At 46.5% G+C, this 27098-nt stretch overlaps 1 protein-coding gene across 9 annotated transcripts; it reads left to right on the forward strand.

Moving 5' to 3' along the window:
- LOC106562986 (electrogenic sodium bicarbonate cotransporter 4) lies at positions 1–26978 on the forward strand. 9 transcript variants are annotated; one of them, XM_014128156.2, is made up of 27 exons: positions 1–189; positions 3702–3766; positions 3937–4173; positions 7136–7265; positions 7531–7691; positions 7933–8088; positions 8386–8511; positions 9404–9459; positions 13703–13860; positions 13932–14019; positions 14308–14462; positions 14634–14759; positions 14944–15118; positions 15210–15343; positions 15481–15661; positions 17171–17261; positions 17998–18056; positions 18271–18462; positions 18672–18785; positions 19069–19182; positions 19502–19663; positions 20680–20858; positions 20991–21063; positions 21154–21222; positions 21301–21474; positions 26113–26283; positions 26846–26978. In XM_014128156.2, the coding sequence occupies exons 2-27, from the start codon at positions 3703–3705 to the stop codon at positions 26960–26962; spliced, it is 3462 nt and encodes a 1153-aa protein (XP_013983631.1). In that variant the 5' UTR covers positions 1–189; position 3702; the 3' UTR covers positions 26963–26978. The 9 variants fall into 9 exon arrangements, with proteins under 9 accessions (XP_013983631.1, XP_013983633.1, XP_013983635.1 ...); XM_014128158.2 differs by having other exon boundaries at positions 10–189; positions 18025–18056; XM_014128160.2 differs by lacking the exon at positions 26846–26978 and adding an exon at positions 26467–26814 and having other exon boundaries at positions 10–189.
- The last annotated feature ends 120 nt before the right edge of the window (positions 26979–27098 follow it).

A 27098-nucleotide genomic window follows, 5' to 3' on the forward strand; every position in this document is an offset into this window, starting at 1 on the left:
TGGCCTCTGTCACACTCACCACACAAGCCCTGGTACAGGGTAGTCCACACACACACACAGGAAGGAGATCCTACAACTATCTGGCCCTGCCACAGCACAGTTGGAAGCAGCGGAGCCCAGAGTGACATTGAGACCTGCATCTCCATTACTGCAACACTCTTCTCAGCTCAAGTCCAACCCTCTGCTCAGGTAATACGTTCTGATTGCCTCTTGTGAATGGTGTTCAAAACATGTTTGAGTTTTTTTCTCCTTTTATGTCTGATTGGCTGAGAATATGTTTTCTTTGCAAACTGGTCTGCCTGAATAGACCCTCTTTTATTGTTTGAGAGAGAGAGACGGTAAACTTCTTTGTTTAAAAGGTTTGGCCAGATTCTGCTGTTTGCCCATGAGAGTTTTCTGTTGTTGGAGTTCTGTTGTTGGAGACGAATGGGTTTAATGAAACATTATGAGAGTATATATTTTTTTAAATCCTAATCAATAGATCTAATTGATCAGTGATGGTTTGGAAAGCTGGCCCAACAATTACTTGCATTTATTACATTATTTAAAGCCTTTGGGGATCATATTGAAAAGACAGGAGAGCATTTGATAGAGTACCTGCATATCATTATTACATATGAGACGAGTACTGATATAGCATACCATGGCCAGATGAGCTACAGTACATGAACATTGTGAACATGAGCTGTTTCTCCGCTAGTTGTGTGGCTTTGTTAGTTCACTGTGGAAAGAAGTTATCATGGTTCAGGGCACATATGTGTTCTAGCCACACACCAGCACACCTGACAAAATCAAGGGCTTGATAATTACCATATAAGTTGAATCAGGTGTGCTGTTGTGGGGAGAGTATAATATGTGCGACAGCTGGAGGTCTGAGAATAGATCTGAGAGATTTTAGAATCCTATCATCTCGGTTTTAGCTCAATGCCAGTTGGTTGTAATAGTGGCAGGGACTCTGAACTATTGGCATGGGTTGATTGCGCAATCTGCTCTACCTCATTACCAGGGTAAGGGTCTGGGTCAATTCCATTTCAATTCAGGAAGTAAACTGAATGGAATGACCCTAATTTGACTAATGTGAGAATTGTGATGCAGTGAAGGATGAAGACTAGGGATGCAAAACTCAGGCCCTCCAGCTCCACAGTCCTGCTGGATTTAATTTCTCCCTGCTACTTAATTAATCAGTAAATGTTATTGAATGAAAATGCATACACCTGGTTGCCAGGTAGAAAATAATTCTAAATCAAAGGAATCAAACACCAAATAAGCAGGGCGCTCAAGGACCAGAGCTGGGCACCCCAGCTGTAAGCCTACCGCTGGGATTGTTAGTAGGCCTAATCAGTCCAAAGTATTCCATCTTCCAATGAATAGCAACTAGGGTGTATGTGGGGTGTGAAACATGTCCTTCACATTTATGTCCAGTGAGACAACATACGCAACAGATATGTAATGATTTTACATCTGTGCCCCTGTGTGTGTGTGTGTGTGTGTGTCACACTCACACAGTGTTTTTCTAGGCTGATCAATACCTCTGTCAGTCCTGATCACCAGCTGGGCCCTGAGCTCCTGATCACTGGGTGTGAAGGACATTGATCAGCCTAGAAAAACACTGTGTGAGTGTGACACACACACACAGGGGCACAGATGTAAAATTATTACATATCTGTTGCGTATGTTGTCTCACTGCATACACTATTGCCCAGTCAGAAATGAACCCCTATCCCCCCCGGATACTTTTCATAGATCTGAAAGAATCAGATTGGTTTTAAGCCTGAAAGTATGGGTCCACCTAGGCCAAATGGAGTTTCCGCCATATTTCTTAGACCAATCCAACCCTTTCAGATCTGTAAGAAGTGTCTATGGGAAAGGAGTTGGGGTGGATTATTAACTGTGCATCATGTTACAGATCTTTTTGAGGGAAATTCCTTGAGCATGTGCCCATACACTGGTCTCCCTCTTCATTACTCTGTTGTGTCGTCATCCTCAGGGCAGCTGTGGTTTTCCATTGAGTTTTCTCAATCAGTCAGTCACCAATTGATCTCCAGGGTTACCAGATTGCTGTGTGGTTTGAACGGACAGTCACAGGGTTATCCCTTTAACCATAATTTAAACCAGGAAATCCCATTGAGATAAATAATCAGGGAGACCTGGCTTAACTTCTCTAGCCTATTCTACTTAAGTGTTTGAAGATCTTGGAGGCTACAGTGGCGTGCGAAAGTATTCACCCCCCCACCCCCCTAGATTCTTTGGGGGTTTGTATCATTTCATTTACACAACATGCCTACCACTTTGAACATGCTAAATATTTTTTGTGAAACAAGAAATAAGACAAAACAAACTGAACTTGAGCGTGCATAACTATTCACCCTCCCAAAGTCAATACTTTGTAGAGCCACCTTTTGCAGCAATTACAGCTGCAAGTCTCTTGGCGTATGTCTCTATAAGCTTGGCACATCTAGCCACTGGGATTTTTGCCCATTCTTCAAGGCAAAACTGCTCCAGCTCCTTCAAGTTGGATGGGTTCCACTGGTGTACAACAATCTTGAAGTCATACCACAGATTCTCAATTGGATTGAGGTCTGAGCTTTGATGCCATCTGGCATCTTGTTTTCAAATTCTTTGTGGGTCTGTGTAACATGAGGGAAATATGTGTCTTTAATATGGTCATACATTTAGCAGGAGGTGAGGAAGTGCAGCTCAGTTTCCACTTCATTTTGTGGGCAGTGTGCACATAGCCTGTCTTCTCTTGAGAGCCAGGTCTGCCTACGGCGGCCTTTCTCAATAGCAAGGCTATACTCACTGAGCCTGAACATAGTCAAAGCTTTCCTATAGTTTGGGTCTGTCACAGTGGTCAGGTATTCTGCCACTGTGTACTCTCTGTTTAGGGCCGAAAAGCATTCTAGTTTGCTCAGTTTTTTTGTCAATTTTTTCCAATGTGTCAAGTGTCACAGGCCGGCTCATAGCCTGTGGAAAAAATGAGAGGACATCAACAACCAGTATAGGCCAATTCAAAATGTTCTTTATTATAAAACAAAACGATTAATTCTAAACAAAGAAAAAGGAATGAGGTGTGGAAATGTCATAATGTAGGGTGCATGGATGCGTGAATATGTGTGTGTAAACATGACTGAGTGGAAAATAAATAAACCAACAAAGGAACAAACAAAACAGGATCATACCTGGAGGAGCAGGGAGAGAGCGCAAGCCAAGCCAGAGAGAAGTTAGTGGAGCAGTTTGTTAAATACCCTGAGCCCAGGTGGCTCCAATCACACCAGCTCCAATCACTAACGACCCTCCTCTGCCTGCAGGAGAAACCGCCCCTGCACTGCAGAGGAGGAGCCGTGACACAAGTCATTCTCTTTTTGTTTTCTCATTGGTTGGGTCTAATTGTGTTGCTGTCCTGGGGCTCTGTGGGGTCTGTTTGTGTTTGTGAACAGAGCCCCAGGACCAGCTTGCTTAGGGGACTGTTCTCCACATTCATCTCTCTGTAGATGATGGCTTTGTTATGGAAGGTTCGGGAATTGCTTCCTTTTAAGTGGTTGTAGAATTGAATGTCTCTCTTTTTTCTTTCTTTCTTTCTTTCTTTCTTTCTTTCTTTCTTTCTTTCTTTCTTTCTTTCTTTCTTTCTTTCTTTCTTTCTTTCTTTCTTTCTTTCTTTCTTTCTTTCTTTCTTTCTTTCTTTCTTTCTTTCTTTCTCTCAGGATGGCACATGATTGGCAGGGAGGTAGAAGTAGGAGTCACCACCGATATGAGGAAGACGTTAAGGGTGAGTGGCCACGCACACAGTTGTTCAGTGTGTGCATTGTCCAATGTACGGAAGGAGCAGACGTGTGTCCGTTCAGTAAGTCAAGAAAAGGGTTCTGGAAAATAGTGTTGTGTGGATGGTAACCATCTCTCTGTCTCCTCCTTACTGTCTACTCTCTCTGTCTCTCTCAGAACCCCAGCCTGTGTATATTGGTGTTCCGGTAACACACGGCTACAGCAAAAGGAGACGCCGTAAACACCGCTCCCAACGCGAACAAGAGAAACACCACACACACCGCGTCCAACACGCACAACATGAACACACACGTCACGAACACACACACCACGACAATCACCATGACTACCAGGAACACTACAAAGAGGAAGAGGAGCAGGAGCAACATGACATATTTGACCCTGACTCCACAGGTGGGCACTCACACGCACGCACACAGACTTACACGTGCGGCCACACGCACTTTAAGTAGTACACACGTGTGAGAAGTATATGACCAGCCACAGTTGTCGCTGTCTTGAGGAATGATCCCCTGTCATTTCCAGGCATGTTGTGTGTGTGTGTGTCTGCACGTGTGCGTGTAATGAATGTGTCAAAGCGTGGTTCCTGTTCCCGTGGAGACCAGCCGTTTTGAAGCTGGTAAGCTGATTAGAGCTGAGGAACTCAAACCCTGGTATACCACCGGTCGTGTGTGTGTGTGTGTGTGTGTGTGTGTGTGTGTGTGTGTGTGTGTGTGTGTGTGTGTGTGTGTGTGTGTGTGTGTGTGTGTGTGTGTGTGTGTGTGTGTGTGTGTGTGTGTGTGTGTGTGTGTGTGTGTGCGCGCACGTACGTGCGTATGTGTTCAAGGGGGTCCACTGCCCCAGTTCCACAGGAGAAATATGTCACGTCATTTTACTCATCAGAGTATAGATCCCGGGATGGAAGGATGCAAGGAGAAGAACCCGGACACAAAAGGGGAAGGAAGTCGCTGTAGTTGTGTGCACGCATGTGTGTCACAGGGTTAAGGGGACTTGAGGCTGCTGCGGTGGGTGTGTGCGCAGGTGCATGTGTGTGTGTGTGTCCATGCATGCATGTGTGTGTGTGTGTGCGTCAGGGGGTGGAGGGTGCTTCAGGGTGCTGTGGGGTGTGTGTTGGCCTCTTAAGCCTCTGGCCCTTCGCTGCTCTGGAGATTTCAGTGGATTTCTGCTTCAGATTAAAGCAGACCAAAACAACTCCACAGGAAAACAATTCCGGAGCAGGACGGAACACACAGAACAGTGTGCAGCCCTTTGGACCGCTGGGTTCTGACTGACGACACACCATCCCACACACGGCAAAACATGGCTCACTAAACAACGAAGGCCTATTGGATAGCGAATGGTGTTGAGGCAGAGTTGGCGAAAAGAGAAGAGCGTAAAGCTATAAGAAGAGGACGACAACAGAGCAACGCGTTGAGAGGGGGAACGGGAGAGAGCAGGAAAGTTGTGGAGAGGAAGGAAAGAAGGAGTGTGTCCACTCTTCTCCTAGTTGTCCCGTCAGTGGAGGTCTAGCCTTGACTCCAGCATCTCTAGTTTTCTCCAGAACAAGCCAATTTTCAAACGGGAATACGGTGTCGGGGTCTTGTCTGGTACCGCGAGAATAGTAGGGTGCTACCTCTCTGGGCTGGACGGACATTGACAGCAGCCTCCTGTAGTGTGTTGACCTATCAGCCGGTTGGGGATATCTTTCTCTGAGCTGCTGGGAGTACAGGTGTATAGTGAAAGTCTGGTTGTGGTTCCAGTGGTTAGTCATGGAGGACTCCGGTTCCTCCATCACCTCCAGTATGGCCTCTCGCTGGACACTGCCTGGCTCACACACAGGTAAAAAAAAAACAGGAAGAGAGGAGGGGAGGAGGTACAGAGAACAGGAAGAGAATGGAGGGGACAGCTCGATCTTAATGTTTATTTGCTTTCTTATTATAACGATGTTGTTGGTGTCATTGCTGTGTAGTAAGACTTGGTTGAGTCTTGGTTCTTATTTGGGTGAATGTCAGGGGTGACTTGTCAGGTATATGGTCACCGTCGCCATGTTGGAAATGATTTTCATGAATGACATTGAACAACAGCCTGCATGTAATAGGTGTCTGTCACTGTCACATGGGCGTGGCATTGGGAATGTCATATGAGGCCTGTGTTTCTCAACCTCTGGTCTTTGGACCGGCACCGGTCCCTGGGATGTTACTGAGCGGTCCCACGGGTAGATTGAACATAGATTAGTTCTCGCGTGATAGTTTGAATCTAAGGTGAAGAACCATAGCAAGGTGTCTGTTTTGTCTTTGACTGGAGTCTGAGGTCAAGAGCAGCCCACTCGCCTCAGTGCTCTCTGTAGGACCAGTCTTTCTTTCTCTGTCTGTCCTCTCTCTCTTTCTCCGATTCACTCTGTTTTTTTCTCTCACTCCCTCTCTGTCAACTATAATTGATTTCATTTTGTAGAAACTATGGGTCTCGAGATCTGCATGTCTGTCCTCACCCACTGGGCACGGACGTCATTTCAACATCTATTCCACATTGGTTCAATGTCATTTTATTGAAATTATGTGGAAACAACGCTGATTCAACCAGTGTGTGCTCAGTGGGCAGTAATCTCTTAGAAACAGGATCTTTCCATGTGTTCACGCTGGCTAACTCTTGGCCAGTGCTGGGCAGTGCTCTTAGGCAGTGTGCTGTTTAGCTTAGCTACCCAGTGACGAGAGGAAGGTTATTCATTGGCTGTTATTCATGAGCTGTATAGAGGGGTGCAGGGGGGGGGAGTATTTACCCACATTGACTGAGACTCTGTGACTGACGGGGGTGTGAGTGGGTTGAAGATTAGAGGTGTTGTTTTAGGTTAGGGGTCGAAGGGAACTCACACAGGATCAAAGTAAGCTTCATTAGGACCACCAGGAGCGGAGCAACACACGCAAACACACACACACACACACACACACACACACACACACACACACACACAGTGGTGTGATGGCAGTGTTATTAGAGCCCTGGGGCTAGGAGCATGTTAATGAGCTTTGATCCACCGACAGGAAATTCTGAGAGACCCGGTTGGTCGTACTGCAGTTTTCCAGTCCTATTCAGTTACAGTTGTGGGCAAAACATTTTTAAATGGTTCCTAATAGTTGCAAAGAAATAAACACACACATTCTTTTAGACTTCTGATAACTTGATGCCCTAGTTTAGTACACGGTGTCACGGCAATCCAAAGCTGTTGCATCAACTGTCAATCAGCCGTACATCCTAGTGGAATATCTTATACAGTTCTCACACACACTGTTAGTAAATGTGTTTGAGGCGTAGATGCATACGTGTTTTAATTCTATTTATATAGCTTGATATTTCTTCTCTCGTCAACTCCTTTTCCCAGTGTCCCCGGCGGCGGAGAGGCTGCGCTACATCCTGGGTGAAGATGACGACATGCCGACGCCCACTCTGTTTACGGAGATGGACACGCTGCAACACGATGGAGACGAGATGGAGTGGAAAGAGTCTGCTAGGTACACACACACGCACACACACACACACACCTCAACCATTTGTGTGTGTCCACCCTGGAGTGTGTGCCCTCATTAGTTTGAGATTGTCGGGGGGCTTTAGGTAGGATTTAGGGGGAGGTGTTGGTAGGGAACCTGTAGATAGTTTTCATTAGAAGAGTGTTAGCAGCAAAGCCCTACAGTAGTGTCACGGAGCTGGTGTCGGTCCACCCTGCCTTAATAACCAGACGTCGAAAGGCTTCATGGGGTTTCTCTCCTTCCTCTCCAGGTGGGTGAAGTTTGAAGAGAAGGTGGAGGAGGGAGGAGAGAGGTGGAGTAAGCCCCATGTGTCCACCCTGACCCTCCACAGTCTGTTTGAGCTGAGGACCTGTATCCAGACTGGCAGTGTGCTGCTGGATCTGGAGGGATACTCCCTGCCACAGATAGTGGGTGAGTGTGTGTGTGTGACCCAGACCATGGCCCATTCCCAAATCAAGCCCTAGTCCTCCCTATGCCCTGTGCACTTCGGGAGACTCAAACGATTTTTATAGGTGTAAGCAATATGGTTAAAATCCATCTTGCCCTCTGATAGGCCAGTTGGAAGAGCATAAGGAAGTGGACAGGGGCTAAGGGTTGACTTGGGATTGAGCACAACTGACTCTTGAACTCTCACCCTGACCTCTGACCCCAGATGACATCGTGGATCGCCAGGTGGCAGACGGTCTGATTGGTCCAGAACTGAGGGAGAAGGTCAGCTTTGTGTTGCTACGGAAACATCGCCACCAGCATAAGAAACCCATCCACCTCTCGCTAGCCGACATGGGCAAATCAAACAACTCCCCCACAAGTGAGTGAGAGTGTGTTTGCTGTGTTGTGTGATCTTGTTGATTTTCACCTCTGTCGTAGTATCATGCTGATTTGACTCATACAGCGATAATATTTTCTCTCTCCTCTTTTCACAAACTGCCTCACCGTCTCTCCTCTGTTACTCCTACCTTTCTCTTCTCATTCTCCTCCACCTTTTTCTCCTCTTCTCTCCCCCCCTCCTGTCTCTCCCCCTTTTTCTTTCTCCCCCTCTCTCCCCTTACTCGCGCTCCATCTCTCCTCCCTCCCTCTGTCTCTCTCTCTCTCTCTCTCTCTCTAGGCCGTAGTCCCCAGTCTGTTCATAATGTCAGTCGTAGTAACGTCAGTCGCTTTCCTAGTTCAGCCTCTGGCCTCCATCACTCTACAGAGGACTTACGAGCCAAGTCAGGCAGCCTTGGCCGCCTGCGTGAGTCTGCACGCACGCACATACTCAAGCGCACAGACACATAGACACGCGGGCACGCTTGCGCGTGTACGGACACACTCAAGTGCACAGGCACATTTTACATTTTACATTTAAGTCATTTAGCAGACGCTCTTATCCAGAGCGACTTGGCACACACACACTCAATGCATAGACACACGTGTATACATGCAAACTAATATTCTTTCATCCTCTTTCCTGTCTCTGACGGCTAACCGCATAGAGATATGTGTTTTTAATTCGCATATCTAACCTCATAACCTCATAGAGATATGTGTGTGATTTCAGTGTGCTAGTTTTTGGTCACCCTGTATTTCGGAGAGCTCCACAGTAGTCTCTTGAGCTGTACAGCTTACTTCCGCAATCTTTGAATGTGCCATTGCCCAAGGTCTGGCTACGCAGGACTAAATACACAGTGGGTCCATTTTTGTGTGCGTGTGTGGGGGGGTCCTAACCGAGGTATGTTCCTGTTCTTTCTCTGCTAATTAATTTGTCCCTAAATCATAAATCAGCTTTTGGGGGAAATAATCAGGCAAGCTCTGCTCACACCCCCAAGCCATCTACAGAGCCACAGAAAGATGCATTCACACTATACCTATAGCTGGTATTTGCCTACAAAGATGGGTTGGAGACGTCTACTGCTGCCTCTTCCACACAACGTCCAAAATTAAACGGGCACTACACAAACTCTCGACCTGTGAATACGCTGAGGAGATTGCTAACTTCGAGTCTTTTTAACTCAGACTATCACCCACCGAAGTCATTCGTTGGTGTCAATAGGGGAATCGTGTGAGCATGTTATTGTGCATGCGAGTTTGTGTGGAGTGCAATAGAAAGTGGTGTGTGTCTACTTGCTTTTGATATGACGTTTCAGATCCCGCGCAAAGCCGAAGCATGAACGACATTTCAGACAAGCCGAGCACAGACCAGGTAACACCAAAGATCATTGTTGTGTGTGTGTGTGTGTGTGTGTGTGTGTGTGTGTGTGTGTGTGTGTGTGTGTGTGAAGGGAAAGTTATTACATTGCATAACCCTAAGCTCCTGTTGTTCGTCTCGGCTTAATTGTTTGGGTGCGTCCACCCGTCAAAAATGAGAGGGAGAGAGAGGGAGAGCAGGATAAAGAATATTACTGTTCTCATGTGAGTCACTTGCTTTTCCTTTCGACGTGGGCCAAAGGACAGATTTGGGTGTTATTGTTTAGCTGTGGATGGAGATGGTGTGTGTGTGGGGGGGGAACGCTGAGTGTGTGTAGGGGGTCAATGCCCACCCTGACAGAGTTTGGGGGACTTCAAAGCCACACACATACAATACACCATCTGAGTCCACTTGAATGATTTACTCCCCCATACAGTGGCTTAATAACCAGGATTGGGGGAGTAACATATTACAAAAAAACGGTCAATGTGATCTGTTAGGTTACCAGCAAAAATATTGTAATCAGATTAGAAATACTTTTGAAAAACGAGATGATTACTTTGAGGATTACTTTTAAATTCCCAAAGGATGTTTGAGCGGGAAGAAAATATTTGACACCTTTTCTGTTTTCTCAATGACATTCAGATCAGCATTGAAAGAAAGTGCAAGTTTACGTTTGCCACCAACTTCCTGTGTATTGTAGATGTGTTGTAGTAGTGGGTAATCATGTGTAATGTTTAAAACCAGCAGCCCAGCAACTGTATGTAAATGGCCTTAATATTACTGGACCACAGGAAGAGTAGCAGCTTCTGGGGATCCATAATAAATACAAATAATAAAATACAAACATAAAGAGAACCCAAAATATAAGCTTGTTTTTCTCACATTTTTGTAAACATTGTCAATGTAAACAAACACTGTATAGCCTCATAACATGGTTAAAACAATGTTGATATCATGGATGGTCAGTCCTTGCACCCATAGATCTGTCTATTACTCTGAGAGTGTTTACATTTCTCCAGGCCCATTCGAACTGTGGAGTCGCCTTTTAAACAGCTGCAAATGATCTAGATATCAAAGTGTCACCAACAAAAACAAGCAATAGACCTATAGCAAATGCAGCATATGGCATCCATTTTTCATATGCAAATAGCACTTTTCGGTAGTGCTCAAAGCATGCCATTCCATGAGAGCAGCATTTATTTTTCAACTCGAAGCAATGAGCCCAATCAGTCCTCCATGACAACAGAATAATAAACAAAAGAGTAGGCTAATAAGTCCTTAGTTTTGGGGTTAATCTTCAGTAAAACAATTTGGCTAATCTATATTTCCAAATCATATTCTTGAAGATCAAGGCACATTAAATTAAATGGAATGACTGGAATTCTGACAGACTTTGGATTTTAATATAAAGATATAACCTAATCGTATTATTATCTGTAGTAGAAAGCAATGGGTTAGACGAAGCCTACAAAACCAACCTACAAAGGAAAATGCAATGTCCATTCATGGCAAGTTAGGTAAACTGATTTATCCTGGAATAGATTTGTAATATTAATTTCTGTCTTCTAATGCCTCTTAATGGGAAGTAATCTGAAAGTAACTGAAAGCAATTCGATTACTTTACTGAGTTTGGGTAATCCGAAAGTTACATTACTGATTATAACTAAACAATACTGAACAAAAATATAAACGCAACAATTTTATCGATTTTTACTGAGTTACAGTTCATATAAGGAAATCGGTCAACTGAAATAAATTCATTAGGCCCGGATCTATGGATTTCACATGACTGTGCAGGGGCACAGCCATGGTTGGGACTTGGAGGGCATAGGCCCACCCACTTGGGAGCCAGGCCCATCCACTGGGCAGCCAGGTCCAGCCAATCAGAATGAGTTTTTCCCCACAAAAGGGCTTTATTACAAACAGATAGTCCTCAGTTTCATCAGCTGTCCGGGTGGCTGGTCTCAGACGATCCAGCAGGTGAAGAAGCCGGATGTGGAGGTCCTGGCTGGCATGGATACATAAGGTCTGCAGTTGTGAGGCCGGTTGTACATACTGCCAAATTCTCTAAAACAACATTGGAGGTGGCTTATGGTAGAGAAATTAACATTCAATTCTCTGGCAACAGCTCTGGTAGACATTTCTGCAGTCAGCATGCCAATTGCACGCTCCCTCAACTTGAGACATCTGTGGCATTGTGTTGTGTGACAAAACTGCACATATCAAGAATCTGATTAAACAGCATGATCATTACATAGGTGCACCTTGTCCCCAGCACAAGGTGCACCTATGTAATGATCATGCTGTTTAATCAGATTCTTGATATGCCACACCTGTCAGGTGGATGGATTATCTTGGCAAAGGAGAAATGCTCACTAACAGGGATGTAAATGAATTTGTCCACACAATTTGAGAGAAATAAGCTTTTTGCGCGTATGTAAAATGAATGGGATCTTTTATTTCAGCTCATGAAACATGGGACCAACACTTTACATGTTGCGTTTTATATTTTTGTTCAGTATAGTAACTGTAACAGTTTACATTTAGAAAGTAACTTAACTAGCCCCATTAATAACCCTCCGGTCACTTTGAACTGCCTGCCACACACACACAAACACACATCCACGTCCTCATATTCAAACTTCTGTACATGTAGGAGCTTTGACAGCCCGGCTTTAACCAGCACCTGACTAGGTCACAGAGAGAGAAAGGGGGAGGTATTCCTTGAAGTAGACTGTTATACTGAATAGAGGTATTGTTTACGTCATGTTCGAGGCAGTAAATTACTACCAGAGAACACTCTTAGCAAAAAGGATTCCAAAAGGGTTCTTCAGCAATCTCCAATGGGAAAACCCTTTGAGTAACCCTTTTTGGGTTCCATGTAGAACCCTCTGTGAAAAGGGTTCCACCCAAAAGGGTTATTCAAAGGGTTCTCAAGTGGGGACAGCTGAAGAAGCCTTTCAGGCACTAGATAGAACCTTCTTTTCTAAAAGTTTGTAGGTCACAGAGACCGAGAGGTGGGGAGGGAGAGACGTAGCGAGAGAGAGGGGGTCAAGAGAGAGAGAGGGGGTAGAGGTAGAGAGAGGGGGGGAGAGATATAGAGAGAGGCAGAAAGTGATTTGACTCTGAAAGCAACACTAAAAGATTAGCAGGTGATTTTGAGCTCAGCATCAACCACTCCACTTCCACGTGCTACTGGGAGGTAGGAGCGAGGCATGTTTACCGCATTGAGAGTTGAGCTTTGTGTGATTTTTGTATCAGTAAAGTATGCAGCAGTATTGATTGGCCAATGGAGAGTGTGTGTGTGTGGGTGTGTGTGTGTGTGTGTGTGTGGCAATATTGAGCTACAGTACCATTGGAGTGTGTGTGTGTGTGCCTCGTGTCCTATGCATCACATGCAGTGAGTGATCAGCTATTGATTAGATATCAACACTGACATAATAATGACAGAACTTCAGCCACTCTGCCGTGTGACATTACAGTAGAGTAAGACATGCCTTTACATTTAGCTGTTCCTAAGTGCTTTATTCGTGCACTATAATAGACAGTATTTTGGCTACAATAGCCTTCGTTAGGTTATTGAAATGCCCCATAATTCAATTCGCAATGATTGTACATCCGCTAAGAAAAGTCTGCCAAAGCTTAAAACCGCCATCAACATGAAGAAGTCAACATTCAAGTGTAAACAAAAACGAACGTGAAGAAGTTAGGAATTGTGCTACTAATGCACATGACGGCACAAACACGTCTCGTAAAAGTAATGATGTTTTTGTTTGGTTAGCTTTTGGAAACGTTAGCTAGCGCATTCCAACTTTCCCTGACATCACATTTATACATTGTAATTTTCGATTTACCTGATATCAGAGGATGCCTTCTCTTCTAGCCAAGATATGAAATGCAATCATAATTGACTGTAGGGCATATAAAGCACACACAACAGCTACCGGTGGTTCCCTGATGACTTAAAACACAACCGTCGGACGAACGAGTGACACATTTCCGGGCAAGGGCGGTCCATTTTAAAATTCATTCATTCTTCCCTCGCCCTGCAAGTGTCGGCAATCATAAGTCATGATACGTCATCAGAAGTGTCCAGTTAATTTGAGGCCTGAGGGGAGAGCGTGTGTCTTTTACGTGTTTGGAATGCAGCCCTGGTCTCTCTTTGGTCTCTAAATACATCTCTCATGTTCCTCTGCCACCTCTCTCTCCATTCTCTCTCTCTCTTTTCTCTACCATCCTGCCCCCCCCCCCCCAGATGAAAAACAAGTTCATGAAGAAGATTCCTCGTGATGCAGAGGCGTCTAACGTTCTGATTGGAGAAGTGGACTTCCTGGATAAACCATTTGTAGCGTTCGTACGTCTGGCCCAAGCTACCACACTGGGAGGCCTGACCGAGGTCCCAGTACCTACCAGGTGTGTGTGTGTGTGTGTGTGTGTGTGTGTGTGTGTGTGTCCAGCTGTGTTAACCCCTTGTCTCCTGGCAGGTTTCTGTTTGTCTTGCTGGGTCCTCATGGCAAAGGCAAGTCCTACAACGAGATTGGCCGAGCTATCGCCACGCTCATGGTGGATGACGTAAGAATGAGCAAATCTTTTTTTTTTGGAGTCAAGTCACAAAAAAAAAAACAATGAGGGACAAACGTTTTTATTGATTGTTGTCATATTTTTTATTTTTTTTCATAACCTCAAGATATTCAGTGGATATGTTACCTTACGCACTCAGTCAGTATGTTACAGACAGGGCTCTGCAGTTCAACTCTGTCCTCTTTATTTTACATACACACAGACACACACACACACACACACACACACACACACACCATCATATGCCGTGTATAACTGTGTACTCTGCTGTCCCGTCAGTTGTTCAGTGACGTGGCGTATAAAGCCCGGGACCGTGATGACCTGATCGCGGGGATTGATGAGTTTCTGGATGAGGTCATCGTTCTGCCCCCAGGGGAGTGGGACCCCAAAATACGCATTGAGCCCCCCAAGAAGGTCCCCTCTGCTGACATGAGGTACAAACTGTATGTATTTAGTGACTGACTGATCAATTGAAACATTGAATTAAGTTTTGTTTATTTGGATCCCTGTTAGATGTCGTATAAGCAGCAGCTATTCTTCCTGGGTTAGTTCGTCTGTTAGTTAGTCCAAACTCAACACTGAACCTCCACCCCCCTACCCAAAAGGAAGTCTGTGCTGAACCTGAACGAGCTAGGCCAGGTGAACGGGACGGCTGGAGGGCCAGGAGGAGGAGAGGACGAGGAGATGCCCACCCCCCACGAACTGGGAGAGGAACTGCAATTCACTGGCAGGTACGGGAGTGCTGGGAGGTCTACTTTCCTATAATTGAATCTCCAAGTCCCCAAAGCAACATGCAGGCACTCTGGCATCACAATTGTCATTTGAAACCAATAAAAAACATTTTAAGCAGGGGCCAATAGAACAAGCCAGGGGGGGGCTTACCTGTGTGTGTGTGTGTGTGTGTGTGTGTCCCAGGTTCTGTGGAGGCCTGTGGCTGGACATTAAGAGGAAGGTCCCGTGGATCCTTAGTGATTTCTCCCAGGGCTTTCACATCCAGTCCATCTCCGCTGTTCTGTTCATCTACCTGGGCTGCATCACCAACGCCATCACCTTCGGAGGCCTGCTGGGGGACGCCACAGACAACTACCAGGTACACCCACACACACACACTCACACACCAACACACGTAAGTTACACACCGGTCTCAACTCCTCTACCCCTCCCCTCTCTCCCTGTGGCAGGGTGTGATGGAGAGTTTCCTGGGTACAGCGTTAGCAGGGACAGTGTTCTGTCTGTTAGGAGGTCAGCCTCTCATCATTCTCAGTTCTACTGGACCCATCCTTATCTTCGAGAAACTGCTCTACGAGTTCTGCAAGTGAGCCACACACACACACACACACACACACACACACACACACACACACACACACACACACACCACTGCATCTGTCTGATCCTTCTTTTGTGCACTTAGTTTGTTTCTTCTGATGCTGGTGTGTATGTGTGTCCCAGGTCTAACACTATAGACTACATGGAGCTGCGTCTGTGGATTGGTCTCCACTCCTGTCTGCAGTGTCTGATCCTGGTCGCCACGGATGCCAGTTACATCATCAAATATATCACCCGCTTCACCGAGGAGGGCTTCTCCAGCCTCATCTCCTTCATCTTCATCTCCGACGCCATCAAGAAGATGGTGGGTGACACACACACACACACGGGCGCACGCGCTCGCTGACAAGGGCGCGCACACACTCCCGCGGTGCCTTAACCTCTATGGGCTAGGTGGGACGCTTGCGTCCCACCTACTCAACAGCCAGTTGAATCCTGTGGCGCGTTATTCAAATACCTTAGATATGATATTACTTCAATTTTTCAAAAATATGACTATTTTACACCATTTTAAAGATAAGACTCTCGTTAATCTAACCACACTGTCCGATTTCAAAAAGGCTTTACAACGAAAGCAAAACATTAGATTATGTCAGCAGAGTACCGAGCCAGAAATAATCAGACACCCATTTTTCAAGCTAGCATATAATGTCACATAAACCCAAACCACAGCTAAATGTAGCACTAACCTTTGATGATCTTCATCAGATGACAACCCTAGGACATTATGTTATACAATACATGCATGTTTTGTTCAATCAAGTTCATATTTATATCAAAAAACAGCTTTTTACATTAGCATGTGACAAGCATGTGACTAGCATTCCCACCGAACACTGCCGGTGAATTTACTAAATTACTCACGATAAACGTTCACAAAAGCATAACAATTATTTTAAGAATTATAGATACAGAACTCCTCTATGCACTCGATATGTCCGATTTTAAAATAGCTTTTCGGTGAAAGCACATTTTGCAATATTCTCAGTAGATAGCCCGGCATCACAGGGCTAGCTATTTAGACACCCAGCAGGTTTAGCACTCATCAAAGTCAGATTTACTATAAGAAAAATGTTATTACCTTTGTTGTCTTCGTCAGAATGCACTCCCAGGACTTCTACTTCAATAACAAATGTTGGTTTGGTCCAAAATAATCCATCGTTATATCCAAACAGCTACGTTTTGTTCGTGCGTTCTAGACACTATCCTAAAGGCTAAATAAGGGTGACGAGCATGGCGCAATTCGTGACAAAGGAATTCTAAATATTCCATTACCGTACTTCGAAGCATGTCAACCGCTGTTTAAAATCAATTTTTATGCCATTTTTCTCATAAAAAAGCGATAATATTCCGACCGGGAATCTGCGTTTAGATAAACAGACAAAGGAAAAGAAAGCATTCGGTCGAAGCGGGCACGCGCCTAAGCCCATAGTACTCTGAGCGGCCACTTGCCAAAAGCGATAAAGTGTTTCAGCCAGAGCCTGCCTCGATATCGTTCAACGTTTTCCCGGGCTCTGAGACCCTATGGAAGACGTAGGAAGTGTCACGTTATTGCACAGATCCTGAGTCTTCAATAAAAAGAGCCAAGATGAAACACTACTTCTCAGACAGGCCACTTCCTGCTTGAAATCTTCTCAGGTTTTGGCCTGCCATAGGAGTTCTGTTATACTCACAGACACAATAATTATATGCATATTCTAGTTACTGGGCAGGAGTAGTAACCAGATTAAATCGGGTACGTTTTTTATCCAGCCGTGTCAATACTGCCCCCTAGCCCTAACAGGTTAACTGTTTCCGTAATGTGTTACTGCAGGTGGGCTCCTTTAAGTACTACCCCATCAACCGTGTCTTCAAGCCCGACTACGTTACCACCTACAGGTGTGACTGTATTGCACCTGACCAGGGTGAGCCTCTCCTCTCCTTTTCTTCTGCTGCTGTCTCTCCTCCTCATATCGTTCTTCCTCTTCTCCCGTTCTTCCTCCTGCCACTTCTCCCGTTTCTCCTCAGTGTCCCCCTCCTCTCCTCCCCTCTCCTTCTTAATTGGGCGCTTCACTAGAACTGACACCAATGAAGTGCAGTATTGCCATCTGCAGGAGAGTTTAGGAAGTTCACATCCTTGACATTCTTACTCTAGACGGATCCCCTAGTTTGGGGGATGTGTATACTATAATAATAATGCTTTGGGGAGGGTGCTTATATTTGTCTGTTACACACAAGTGTGTAATGAAAATATGTTTTTTTTTTTTTTTTGCATATTCCTACTCCCCCTGAGACACCCGCAGGAAGTGGGGTCATGAGCAGGGTCTCCATTGTATAGAGCCCCTGGAGCACAGCAACAGATTTTTGTTCACCTTGCCGTCTCCGGTGTTTGAACCAGCCACCTTTCGGTTACTGGCCCAACACTCTAACCTCGAGTCTACCTGCCATCCCTTGTACTCTCTGTGTTCGCCCTCCTAACTACTGTAACTGATGCGTGTGCTGTCTGTTTCTGCTTCTCTCTCTCTCTCTGGCTGCTATCTGAGTGAGTATACTGCTTCATCACGCTACAAATCAGTCATGTTCCCATATAACTGGCATCATGTAATCTAGTTGAGGCACCTGACTTCTCTCTGTATCTCTCTCTCTCTCTCTCTCTAACAGCTGCTGCAATGGCTTTTAATGTTTCAGTTCCACTAGCGGACGATAACATGACTGATTTGGTAAGTGGCTCGGGAGCTAACGGGGACTCGTTCACTCATCTGTTTCTCAGATGGTTGAGTCTATGGGGGACAGTCTGCCTTTGTCCAAAAATAGACTGTAGGACTTAACATAGTCACAGGACTAGCAGCACTGTGCTGCCTGTCCACGTTCGTTTCTGCACTACTCTGTATTCCCTCTTCTCTTGTTTCTCTCTCTCTCCTTCTGTCTGTGTAGTATAACTTAACAGGTCTGGACTGGAGTCAGCTGAGTAAGAAGGAGTGTGTGAAGTATGGCGGCGCCCTGCTGGGGAACGCGTGTAAGTACGTCCCTGACCTGGCCCTCATATCTTTTATCCTGTTCTTCGGCACCTACTCCATGACCGTCTCCCTCAAGAAGTTCAAGACCAGCCGCTACTTCCCTACCAAGGTGAGAGACACAGGGGGACATAGAATGTGAGACATGGGATGCAGGGGTATCTTTGTTTGGTGTTTATTACATTCTGCGTGATGGGTAGGTAACGTAAACTCAACCTCTTCCCTTGACTGTCAACTCTCCCCACTTTACCCCTCCCCCCCGATCGTCCCCCACCCTGTGCTTTCCTGTCCACGTCCGTCCTCTTCCCGTCTGTGCTCCAGTGCCGTTCCCTGGTTGGCGACTTCTCCATCATCATCTCCATCCTGGTGTTCTGTGGGATAGACTACCTGTTAGGCCTGGACACACCCAAACTGCACGTGCCCACTGAAGTCAAGGTTCTCTCCTCCCCTCATCCCTCACTCCATCACGCCCTCTCTTCCACTCGTTCTCTCCCTCGCTATCTCTTCCTTCTTCCTGAAATTATTCGGAGGATAAAAAGGCTGTTTAAATGAATGATTTTGAGACATTAACATACTGATACTCACACTTCTCTCTTTTATTTCATCCCTCTCTTCTGTCGGTGTATTTGTTTTGTACCTCTCTGTCTTTTTTTCTCCATCTCTTCCGCCCCTCTTTTTGTCTGTCTGCTTGTTTATCTGTGTGTGTGGGTGGGCCTAGCTGAGGAAGCTGATCAGTGATTTCTCCATCTTCATGTCAATCATGACGTTTGTGGGTCTGGATATGCTTGTAGGGCTGGACACACCCAAACTAATTGTACCCACAGAGTTTCAGGTATTTCTGACCCTTAACCCAATGTGTCTGTGTGCGTGATTCACAGATGCATGCATTGTCAGTGTGATTCAATATGTTTGATTTTGGCCTATGTGTTTGAGTTGCATGTGTCTTTTTGTTGGATTTAGTGATGCATGTAAATTGCATGACATTTGTGTGTGTGTGTGTGTGTGTGTGTGTGTGTGTGTGTGTGTGTGTGTGTGTGTGTGTGTGTGTGTGTGTGTAAAGCACCATACAGGACTCAGTTGAAAAAAGACCTGGGCCTCAAAGTAACTCCCTGTGTAAATAAAGGTTACATAAATGTTTGTGTGTGTTGTAGCCGACGCGTCCAGACCGTGGCTGGGTGGTGATGCCGTTTGGTAAGAACCCGTGGTGGGTATATGTTGCCAGCGGCGTCCCTGCCCTCCTGGTCACCATCCTCATCTTCATGGACCAACAGATCAGCGCCGTCATCGTCAACCGCAAAGAGAACAAACTCAAGGTACAGTGTGGCCGCAATGACAACACAACACAACTGCAACCATGAACACACTTACTTACTTAGGCCTGTCGTTCCCAAGGGAGCGTAGCCCGTCGGCGAATCCTCTCCATCACACTCTGTTCTGAGCTGTCTTCCCCCCCCCAAAAACAGGAACATAAATATAAATTCAACATAAACAGGGCCATTCAATAACCATGAAATACAACCATGAACACAACAACAACACAATAACTCTTGAATGCTACCTCTCCCCTCCCTTTCTCTCTGCTCCCCTTCTCCCTCCCTTTCTCTCCCCTCCTTCTCCTCCTCCTCCCTCCCCTCCTTCTCCCTCCCCTCCTTCTCCTTTTCCTCCCTTTCTCTCCCCTCCTTCTCCTCCTCCTCCCTCCCCTCCTTCTCCCTCCCCTCGTTCTCCTTTTCCTCCTTCTCCCTCCCCTCCTTCTCCTCCTCCTCCCTCCCCTCCTTCTCCTCCTTCTCCCTCCCCTCGTTCTCCTTTTCCTCCTTATCCCTCCCCTCCTTCTCCTCCTCCTCCTCCTTCTCCCTCCCCGTTCTCCTTTTCCTCCTTATCCCTCCCCTCCTTCTCCTCCTCCTCCCTCCCCTCCTTCTCCCTCCCCTCGTTCTCCTTTTCCTCCTTATCCCTCCCATCCTTCTCCTCCTTATCCCTCTCCTCCTCCTCCCTCCCCTCCTTCTCCCTCCCCTCGTTCTCCTTCTCCTCCTTATCCCTCTCCTCCTCCTCCCTCTCCTCCTTCTCCCTCTCCTCTTTCTCCCTCCCGTCTTTCTCCCCTCCTACTTCCTCCCCCTCCTTCTCCCCCTTCTCACTCCCCTCCTTCCGTCTCCCCTCCTTCTTCTCTCTCCCACTCCTTCTCCCTCTCCTCCTTCTCTCTCCTCCCCTCCTTCTCTCTCGTCCCCTCCTTCTCTCTCCTCTCCTCTCTCCGCTCCCCTCCTCTCTCCGCTGCCCTCCTTCTCTCTCCTCCTTCTCCCCCTCCTCCTTCGCCCTCCCCTCCTTCTCCCTCCAACAGAAAGGTTGTGGGTACCATCTGGATCTGTTCTGGGTGGGTATTCTGATGGCAGTGTGTTCCTTCCTGGGCCTGCCCTGGTACGTGGCTGCTACTGTCATCTCCATCGCCCACATCGACTCTCTGAAGATGGAGAGTGAGTCCAGCGCCCCAGGAGAGCAGCCCCAGTTCCTGGGAGTCAGGTAGGGAGGGATACGGGGTTTGTGTGAGTGAGGAGAGATATAGTGGGTGACAGGGTGAGTGTGTTAGAGGTTGACGGTGGTGTGTGTGTGTGTGTGTGTGTGTGTGTGTGTGTGTGTGTGTGTGTTTTACAGGGAGCAGAGGTTGACGGGTATTCTGGTGTTTGTCTTAACCGGAGTTTCCATCTTCCTAGCCCCTGTCCTTCAGGTGAGTCAGTGAGAGAATGGGCCTCCACATCACATAGTGGGTGGTGTTATGGAGGATTGTGTTAACCTGTATATTGTGTTTCCCCCCCAGTACATCCCCATGCCTGTTCTCTACGGTGTCTTCCTCTACATGGGAGTAGCCTCACTCGCAGGAATACAGGTACATTTGTGTGTGTGTGTGTGTGTGTGTGTGTGTGTGTGTGTGTACGTACTCACCCACCTCCTCTCTCCCTCCTAGTTCTGGGAACGCATCAAGCTGTACCTGATGCCAGCCAAGCACCAGCCAGACTTCTCCTTCCTGCGTCACGTTCCTCTGAGGAGGGTCCATCTCTTCACCCTGGTCCAGATTATCTGTCTGGCTGTCCTCTGGACCCTCAAGTCTACCGTAGCTGCCATCATCTTCCCTGTCATGGTGATCACTCTGTGTGTGTATATGTCTGTGTTGGAGGGGTAGTGTCGTGGAAATTCAATACCAGCGACACCCTGAAGTCAATATTAAATGAATCATTCTTTATTATCAGCAAGCTGGAGAGGTTCCAACACACTGAATGCACCATAGTACACGTCGGGCGGGAGAGTCCCATTAGTTCTCTTATATACTGCTTACAAAGACAGGTTATGTTTGCATGACTTGCATGATTCATTATTCATAATGAATTCATCATTAACGTTTTGGTTCATGCATGTGACCGACCAATACCTCACGAGGCTTCTTCTCTCCAAGCTGAGACCTTGAAACCGAGATATCCCTTTGTTCTGGGCGTACTGCCAAATTGCTTATACTGATAGTGAAGATTCCTCCCAGGCACGATCAATCAGTCACTTGTATGAACCCAGTCAAATTGGTTATTGGAAAAGCACAAACATAAAACGTTCCTTCACACTCCTCTCCTAGGCAATCAGTAATTAGTACCAGGAGGTGTGCTCTTCGCCTCAGCTAGGCAATTAGTGTTAGTACTTCAGTCTACCCTGTTTTCTCAGCGGCGGTCTCATCGCTAAACTAAGACCGCCACTGAAACAAAGGCGATTCGGGCCGAGTTGTTCTGCCGAGTTGTTCGAGGAAGGAAAGAGAGGAAGACTCCACACCACTCTCTCATTTGACTATCTTACCTACCGTAATTTCCGGACTATTAAGCGCACCTGAATATAAGCCGCACACACTGAATTAAAAAAATATATATATTTGGAACATAAATAATCCGCACATGTCTATAAGCCGCAGGTGCCTACCGGTACATTGAAACAAATTAACTTTACACAGGCTTTAACGAAACACGGCTTGTAACAAAAATAAATAGGCTTTAACAAAACACGGCTTGTAACAAAAATAAATAGGCTTCAACGAAACACGGCTTATAACAAAAAATAAAAAATTAGCAGTAAGCTTTAGTTGTCTTTTTGCACTGAGTCAATTCCTCACGCTGCTGTTTCCAACGTCTTATCATCGACTCATTAAGACCAAGCTCCCGTGCAGCAGCTCTATTTCCTTTTCCAACAGCCAGATCAATCGCCTTCAACTTGAAAGCTGCATCATATGCATTTCTCCGTGTCTTTGCCATGATGAGGGTGACAAAATGACTACCGTAATCAGAATGATGGGAAGTTTGAGAACGCTCGATTTAATCTAAACAGTAAACAAAAAAGTTATTTGACCTTAACCCGTTCGGCAATTTCATTGGTCTAATGAAAGCTTCATTTTGCCAAAAAACTGAGCACGTCACAGAATGTGTTTTTTTTTTTTTTTATTTTTAAGCGGGTAAAATACATATATTAGCCGCGTCATTGTTTAAGCCGCGAGGTTCAAAGCCTGGGAAAAAAGTTGCGGCTTATAGTCCGGAATTTACGGTAGTTATTTTCAGATTATTTCGTTTTGCTCTTTTGTAGCTTTGGCAACTATGTGTGTGTTTTCTATACCTGTTCACTCCTTTCCCTGTAGGCTTTATAGACCTTCTAATTTAGTGTACCCTGCGTGCACAATCCATGTGAAATTCCTAGTCTCTGGCAGCGTTTGGAACTGCCGATCTGTGGTCAAGACAGCTGAGTTCATCTCGGCCTATGCTGCCCTTCAGTCCCTTGACTTGGCCCTGACGGAGACATGGATCACACCAGAGAAAGCTGATACTCCAGCTGCTCTCTCTTCATCTGACTGCGTTTTCTCTTATAGTCCGGGAGCATCTGGTCGTGGTGGTGGTGGCAACGGGCTACTAATTTCTCCTAAGTGGAGATTTTCTCTTTTCTCCCTCACACCTGTCCATCTCCTCATTTGAATTCCATGCTGTCACTTGTCCACTCAAGCTTAACATTGTTGCTATCTATCACCCACCAGGTCCCCTAAGAGTTCCTCAATGAGCTCGGTGAGCTAATTTCCTGACGATGGCTCACCGCTCTTTGTACTTGGCGACTTCAACCTCCCTACGTCTGCCTTCAATGAATTTCTTTCTAACTCTTTCTTCCCTCTCCTTGCCTCTTTTGACCTGACCCTTTCCCAGTCTCCTCCCACTCACAAGGCATGTAATATGCTTGACCTTATCTTTAATAGAGGCTGTTTGCCTATTAATCTCACTGCAACCCCCCTCCAAGTCTCTGATCACTACTGTGTTTGCTTTTCTGTCTCCCTCTCCTCCAACCCTAGCCACTCAGCCCCTACCCAGATGGTCATGCGCCGTTGCAATCTTCACTCCCTCTCTCCCACTATTCTCTCCTTGTCTGTCCTATTATCTCTCACTTCTGCTTAATCCTTCTCCCCCCTCTGTTTCCTAATTCTGCCTCTTCAATCCTACTCTCCTCCCTTTCCACATCCTATGACTTGCACTGTCCCCTTTTCTCCCGGCCGGCTCGGACCTCCCTTCCGAGTGACTCATTGCAAGCTTACAGAAGATGGCTGCGGGAAGCCTAGCGAAAATGGAGGAAAACTAAACTTCCGGAGGACCTATCACCCTTTCACTTCCTCATCTCTACCTTCTCTGTATCTGCTGCTAAAACCACTTTCTATCACTCTAACCCTAGGAAACTCTTTTCGACTTTCTCCTTAATCCTCCACCCCTCCCCCTCCCTCTCCGCGGACGACTTTGTCAACCAGTTTGAAAAGAAGGTTAACGACATCCGGTCCTCATTCACTCAGCCTATAGAGTCCATTGGTCCCACTCACACAAAACTACCCTACGCCTTTCTCCTCTCTCTTCAGAATAAATCTTGCAATTAGTGAGGTCCGGCCACCCGACTACCTGCCCGCTCGACCCCATCCCTTCCTCCCTTCTCCAGACCATCTCTGGAGACCTCCCATTTCTCATTGCCCTCATCAACTCCTCCCTGACCATCCCCTCTGACTTCAAACTGGCCAGAGTCGCTCCCCTCCTCAAGAAATCAGCACTCAGTCCCTCTGACATAAAAAAAACTACAGACCGGTGTCCCTTCTTTCTTTTATTTTCAAAACACTTGAGCATGCTGTCTCTAACCAACTCTCTCGCTATCTCTCTCAGAACGATCTTCTTGACCCTAACCCGTCAGGCTTCAAGACGGTTCACTCAACTGAGACTGCTCTTCTCTGTGTCATGGACGCTCTCCGAACTGCCAAAGCTGACTCTCTCGCCTCTGTTCTCATCCTCCTAGATCTATCCACTGCCTTCGAAACCGTGAACCATCAGATCCTCCTCTCCACCCTCTTAGGGCTGGGCATCTCAGGCTTTTCACACTCTTGAATTGCATCCTACCTGAAACGCCGCTCCTACCAGGTGGCGACACGCGTCTCTGCGTGCCTGGCAGATATCTCAGATTGGATGTTGGCCCACCACCTCAAGCTCAACCTCGAAAAGACGAAGCTGCTTTTCCTCCCGGGGTAGGCCTGCCCACTCCCAAGACCTCTCCATCACGGTTGACAATTCCACAATGTCCCCCTCCCAGAGTGCAAAGAACCTTCGGCGTGACCCTGGAAAACACCATGCCGTTCTTTTCAAACATCAAAACAGTGACTCACTCCTGCAGGTTCATGCTCTACAATATCCGTAGCATACGGCCCTGCCTCACACAGGAAGTGGTGCAGGTCCTAATCGAGGCACTTGTCATCTCCCGTCTGGACTACAACTCGCTGTTGGCTCGGCTCCCCACTTGTGCCATCAAACCCCTGCAACCTATTCAGAATGCTGCAGCCCGAATGGTGTTCAACATTCCCAAATTCTCCCATGTCACCCTGCTCCTCCGCACACTCCACTGGCTTTCAGTCGAAGCTCGCATCCACTACAAGACCATGATACTTGCCTATGGAACAGCAGGAGGAACGGTCCCTCCCTACCTTCAGGCTATGCTCAAACCCTACACCCAAACCCGAGTACTCTGTTCTGTCACCTCTGGTCTCTTGGCCCTCCCACTCCTACGAGAGCGCAGCTCCCCACTCAGCCCAGTCCAAGCTCTTCTCTGTCCTGGCACCCTAATAGTGGAACCCCCCTGAAGCTAGGACAGCAGAGTCCCTGCCCATCTTCCAAAAACATCCGAAAACCTGCTTCTACAAAGAGTATCTTGAATAATCCCACAGCATCTGCCCCTTTACTAGCTTGAACTTTGCTGATTTTGCTACTTTATTGTACTTACTATGACTGTGATACAGTATGTGGTTGTCCCACTTAGCTATCTTAGGATGAATGCACTAACTTTAAGTCGCTCTGGATAAAAACGTCTGCTCAATTACTAAAATGTCAATGTAAAAAAAACATTCCTTACCATAGGATCCCTCAACTGGTGACCATCCGGCACAATAAAGAAAAGGAGCACTCTGCTGCTGCATAAATCTGATAGATTTATTGACGGGATCAGTAATCAGCTTTATGCAGCAAGCAGAGTGCTTCTTTTCTTTATTCTCCCGGATAGTCACCAGTGGAAGTATCCTGGGGTAAGGAATGTTTTAGGGATTTTCAAATCCCTCAGTCTAGTACCTCATTTCCCCTTTTACATGTAAGCTGGGCTGAAGCGCGTTTGGTTATACCTTCTTTCCATTGTAAACGTGTGTATGTGTGTGGTGCATAGATTGATGGGGAGACATACTTTTTTCGATGTGTAGATCCTGGGTCTGATGGTGGTGCGTAAGATGATGGACCTGATGTTTTCTCAACACGACCTGGCCTGGCTGGACGACATCCTGCCGGAGAAGGACAAGAAGAAGGAGAAGGATGGGAAGAAAAAGAAAGACAACAAAAGGACCAAAGCAGCAGAGCCGGAGAGCGACGAGGAGGTGAGAGACGAGGACTAGCAGACACACACACACACAGTGCCAGAATGACAGTGGGAGTAGGATGTAATGGCAGTGTGGTGTGTAGGAGAGGCTCCATCTGTTTTGTTTAGTGTTTATATCGATGTGTGTTGTCCTCGGATTGTTATCTCTGACTAATACCTTTCTCTTTTCTCTGTCCCACAGTGTTGCTGAAAAGGCACTGTATAACACTTACTATTGCCTGTCTGTCTGCCTCGATGTTGGTTGGTTGTGTGTGTGTGTGTGTGTGTGTGTGTGTGTGTGTGTGTGTGTGTGTGTGTGTGTGTGTGTGTGTGTGTGTGTGTGTGTGTGTCTTGATGTCTTTCTCCCTCCAACTTTCACCTGCACGGTTCAATCCTGTCTGTGTAGTAGAATTCAGCCATTCTGCTTAGATTTAAGCATGCAGTGTGTGTGTAGCGTGTGCTTGGATGTGTGTGTGTGTTATTTGGGGCATCATCCCTCACGTCTCTATTAAGCCACTCCTCTGTCAGTTCCTCCTGCATGCTGATAGTTTTCCCCTTGTCCCCCCCCCCCTCTGCCACAGCCCAAGAGTCCCCTCCCTCCTCCAGTGAAGATACCCATGGACACCATAGACCTTCCTTCAGCACCTGACCCCTCTGTAAGCCCACCCACCCAGCCCCCCGTCTCTGACTGTGAGTAAACCTCTCTTTTGAGGGACCCAAGGAATGTGGACTGTTGTATGTATTACTGTGATGTCATTGTTGTGCGACAGATAGAGCACATAATATTGTGATGTTACTAACGTGCAACTGATGTATGTTATGAGACACTGAAGG

The sequence above is a fragment of the Salmo salar genome, chromosome ssa11 (assembly GCF_905237065.1).
Source record: "Salmo salar chromosome ssa11, Ssal_v3.1, whole genome shotgun sequence".
NCBI classification, from domain to species: Eukaryota; Metazoa; Chordata; class Actinopteri; order Salmoniformes; family Salmonidae; genus Salmo; species Salmo salar.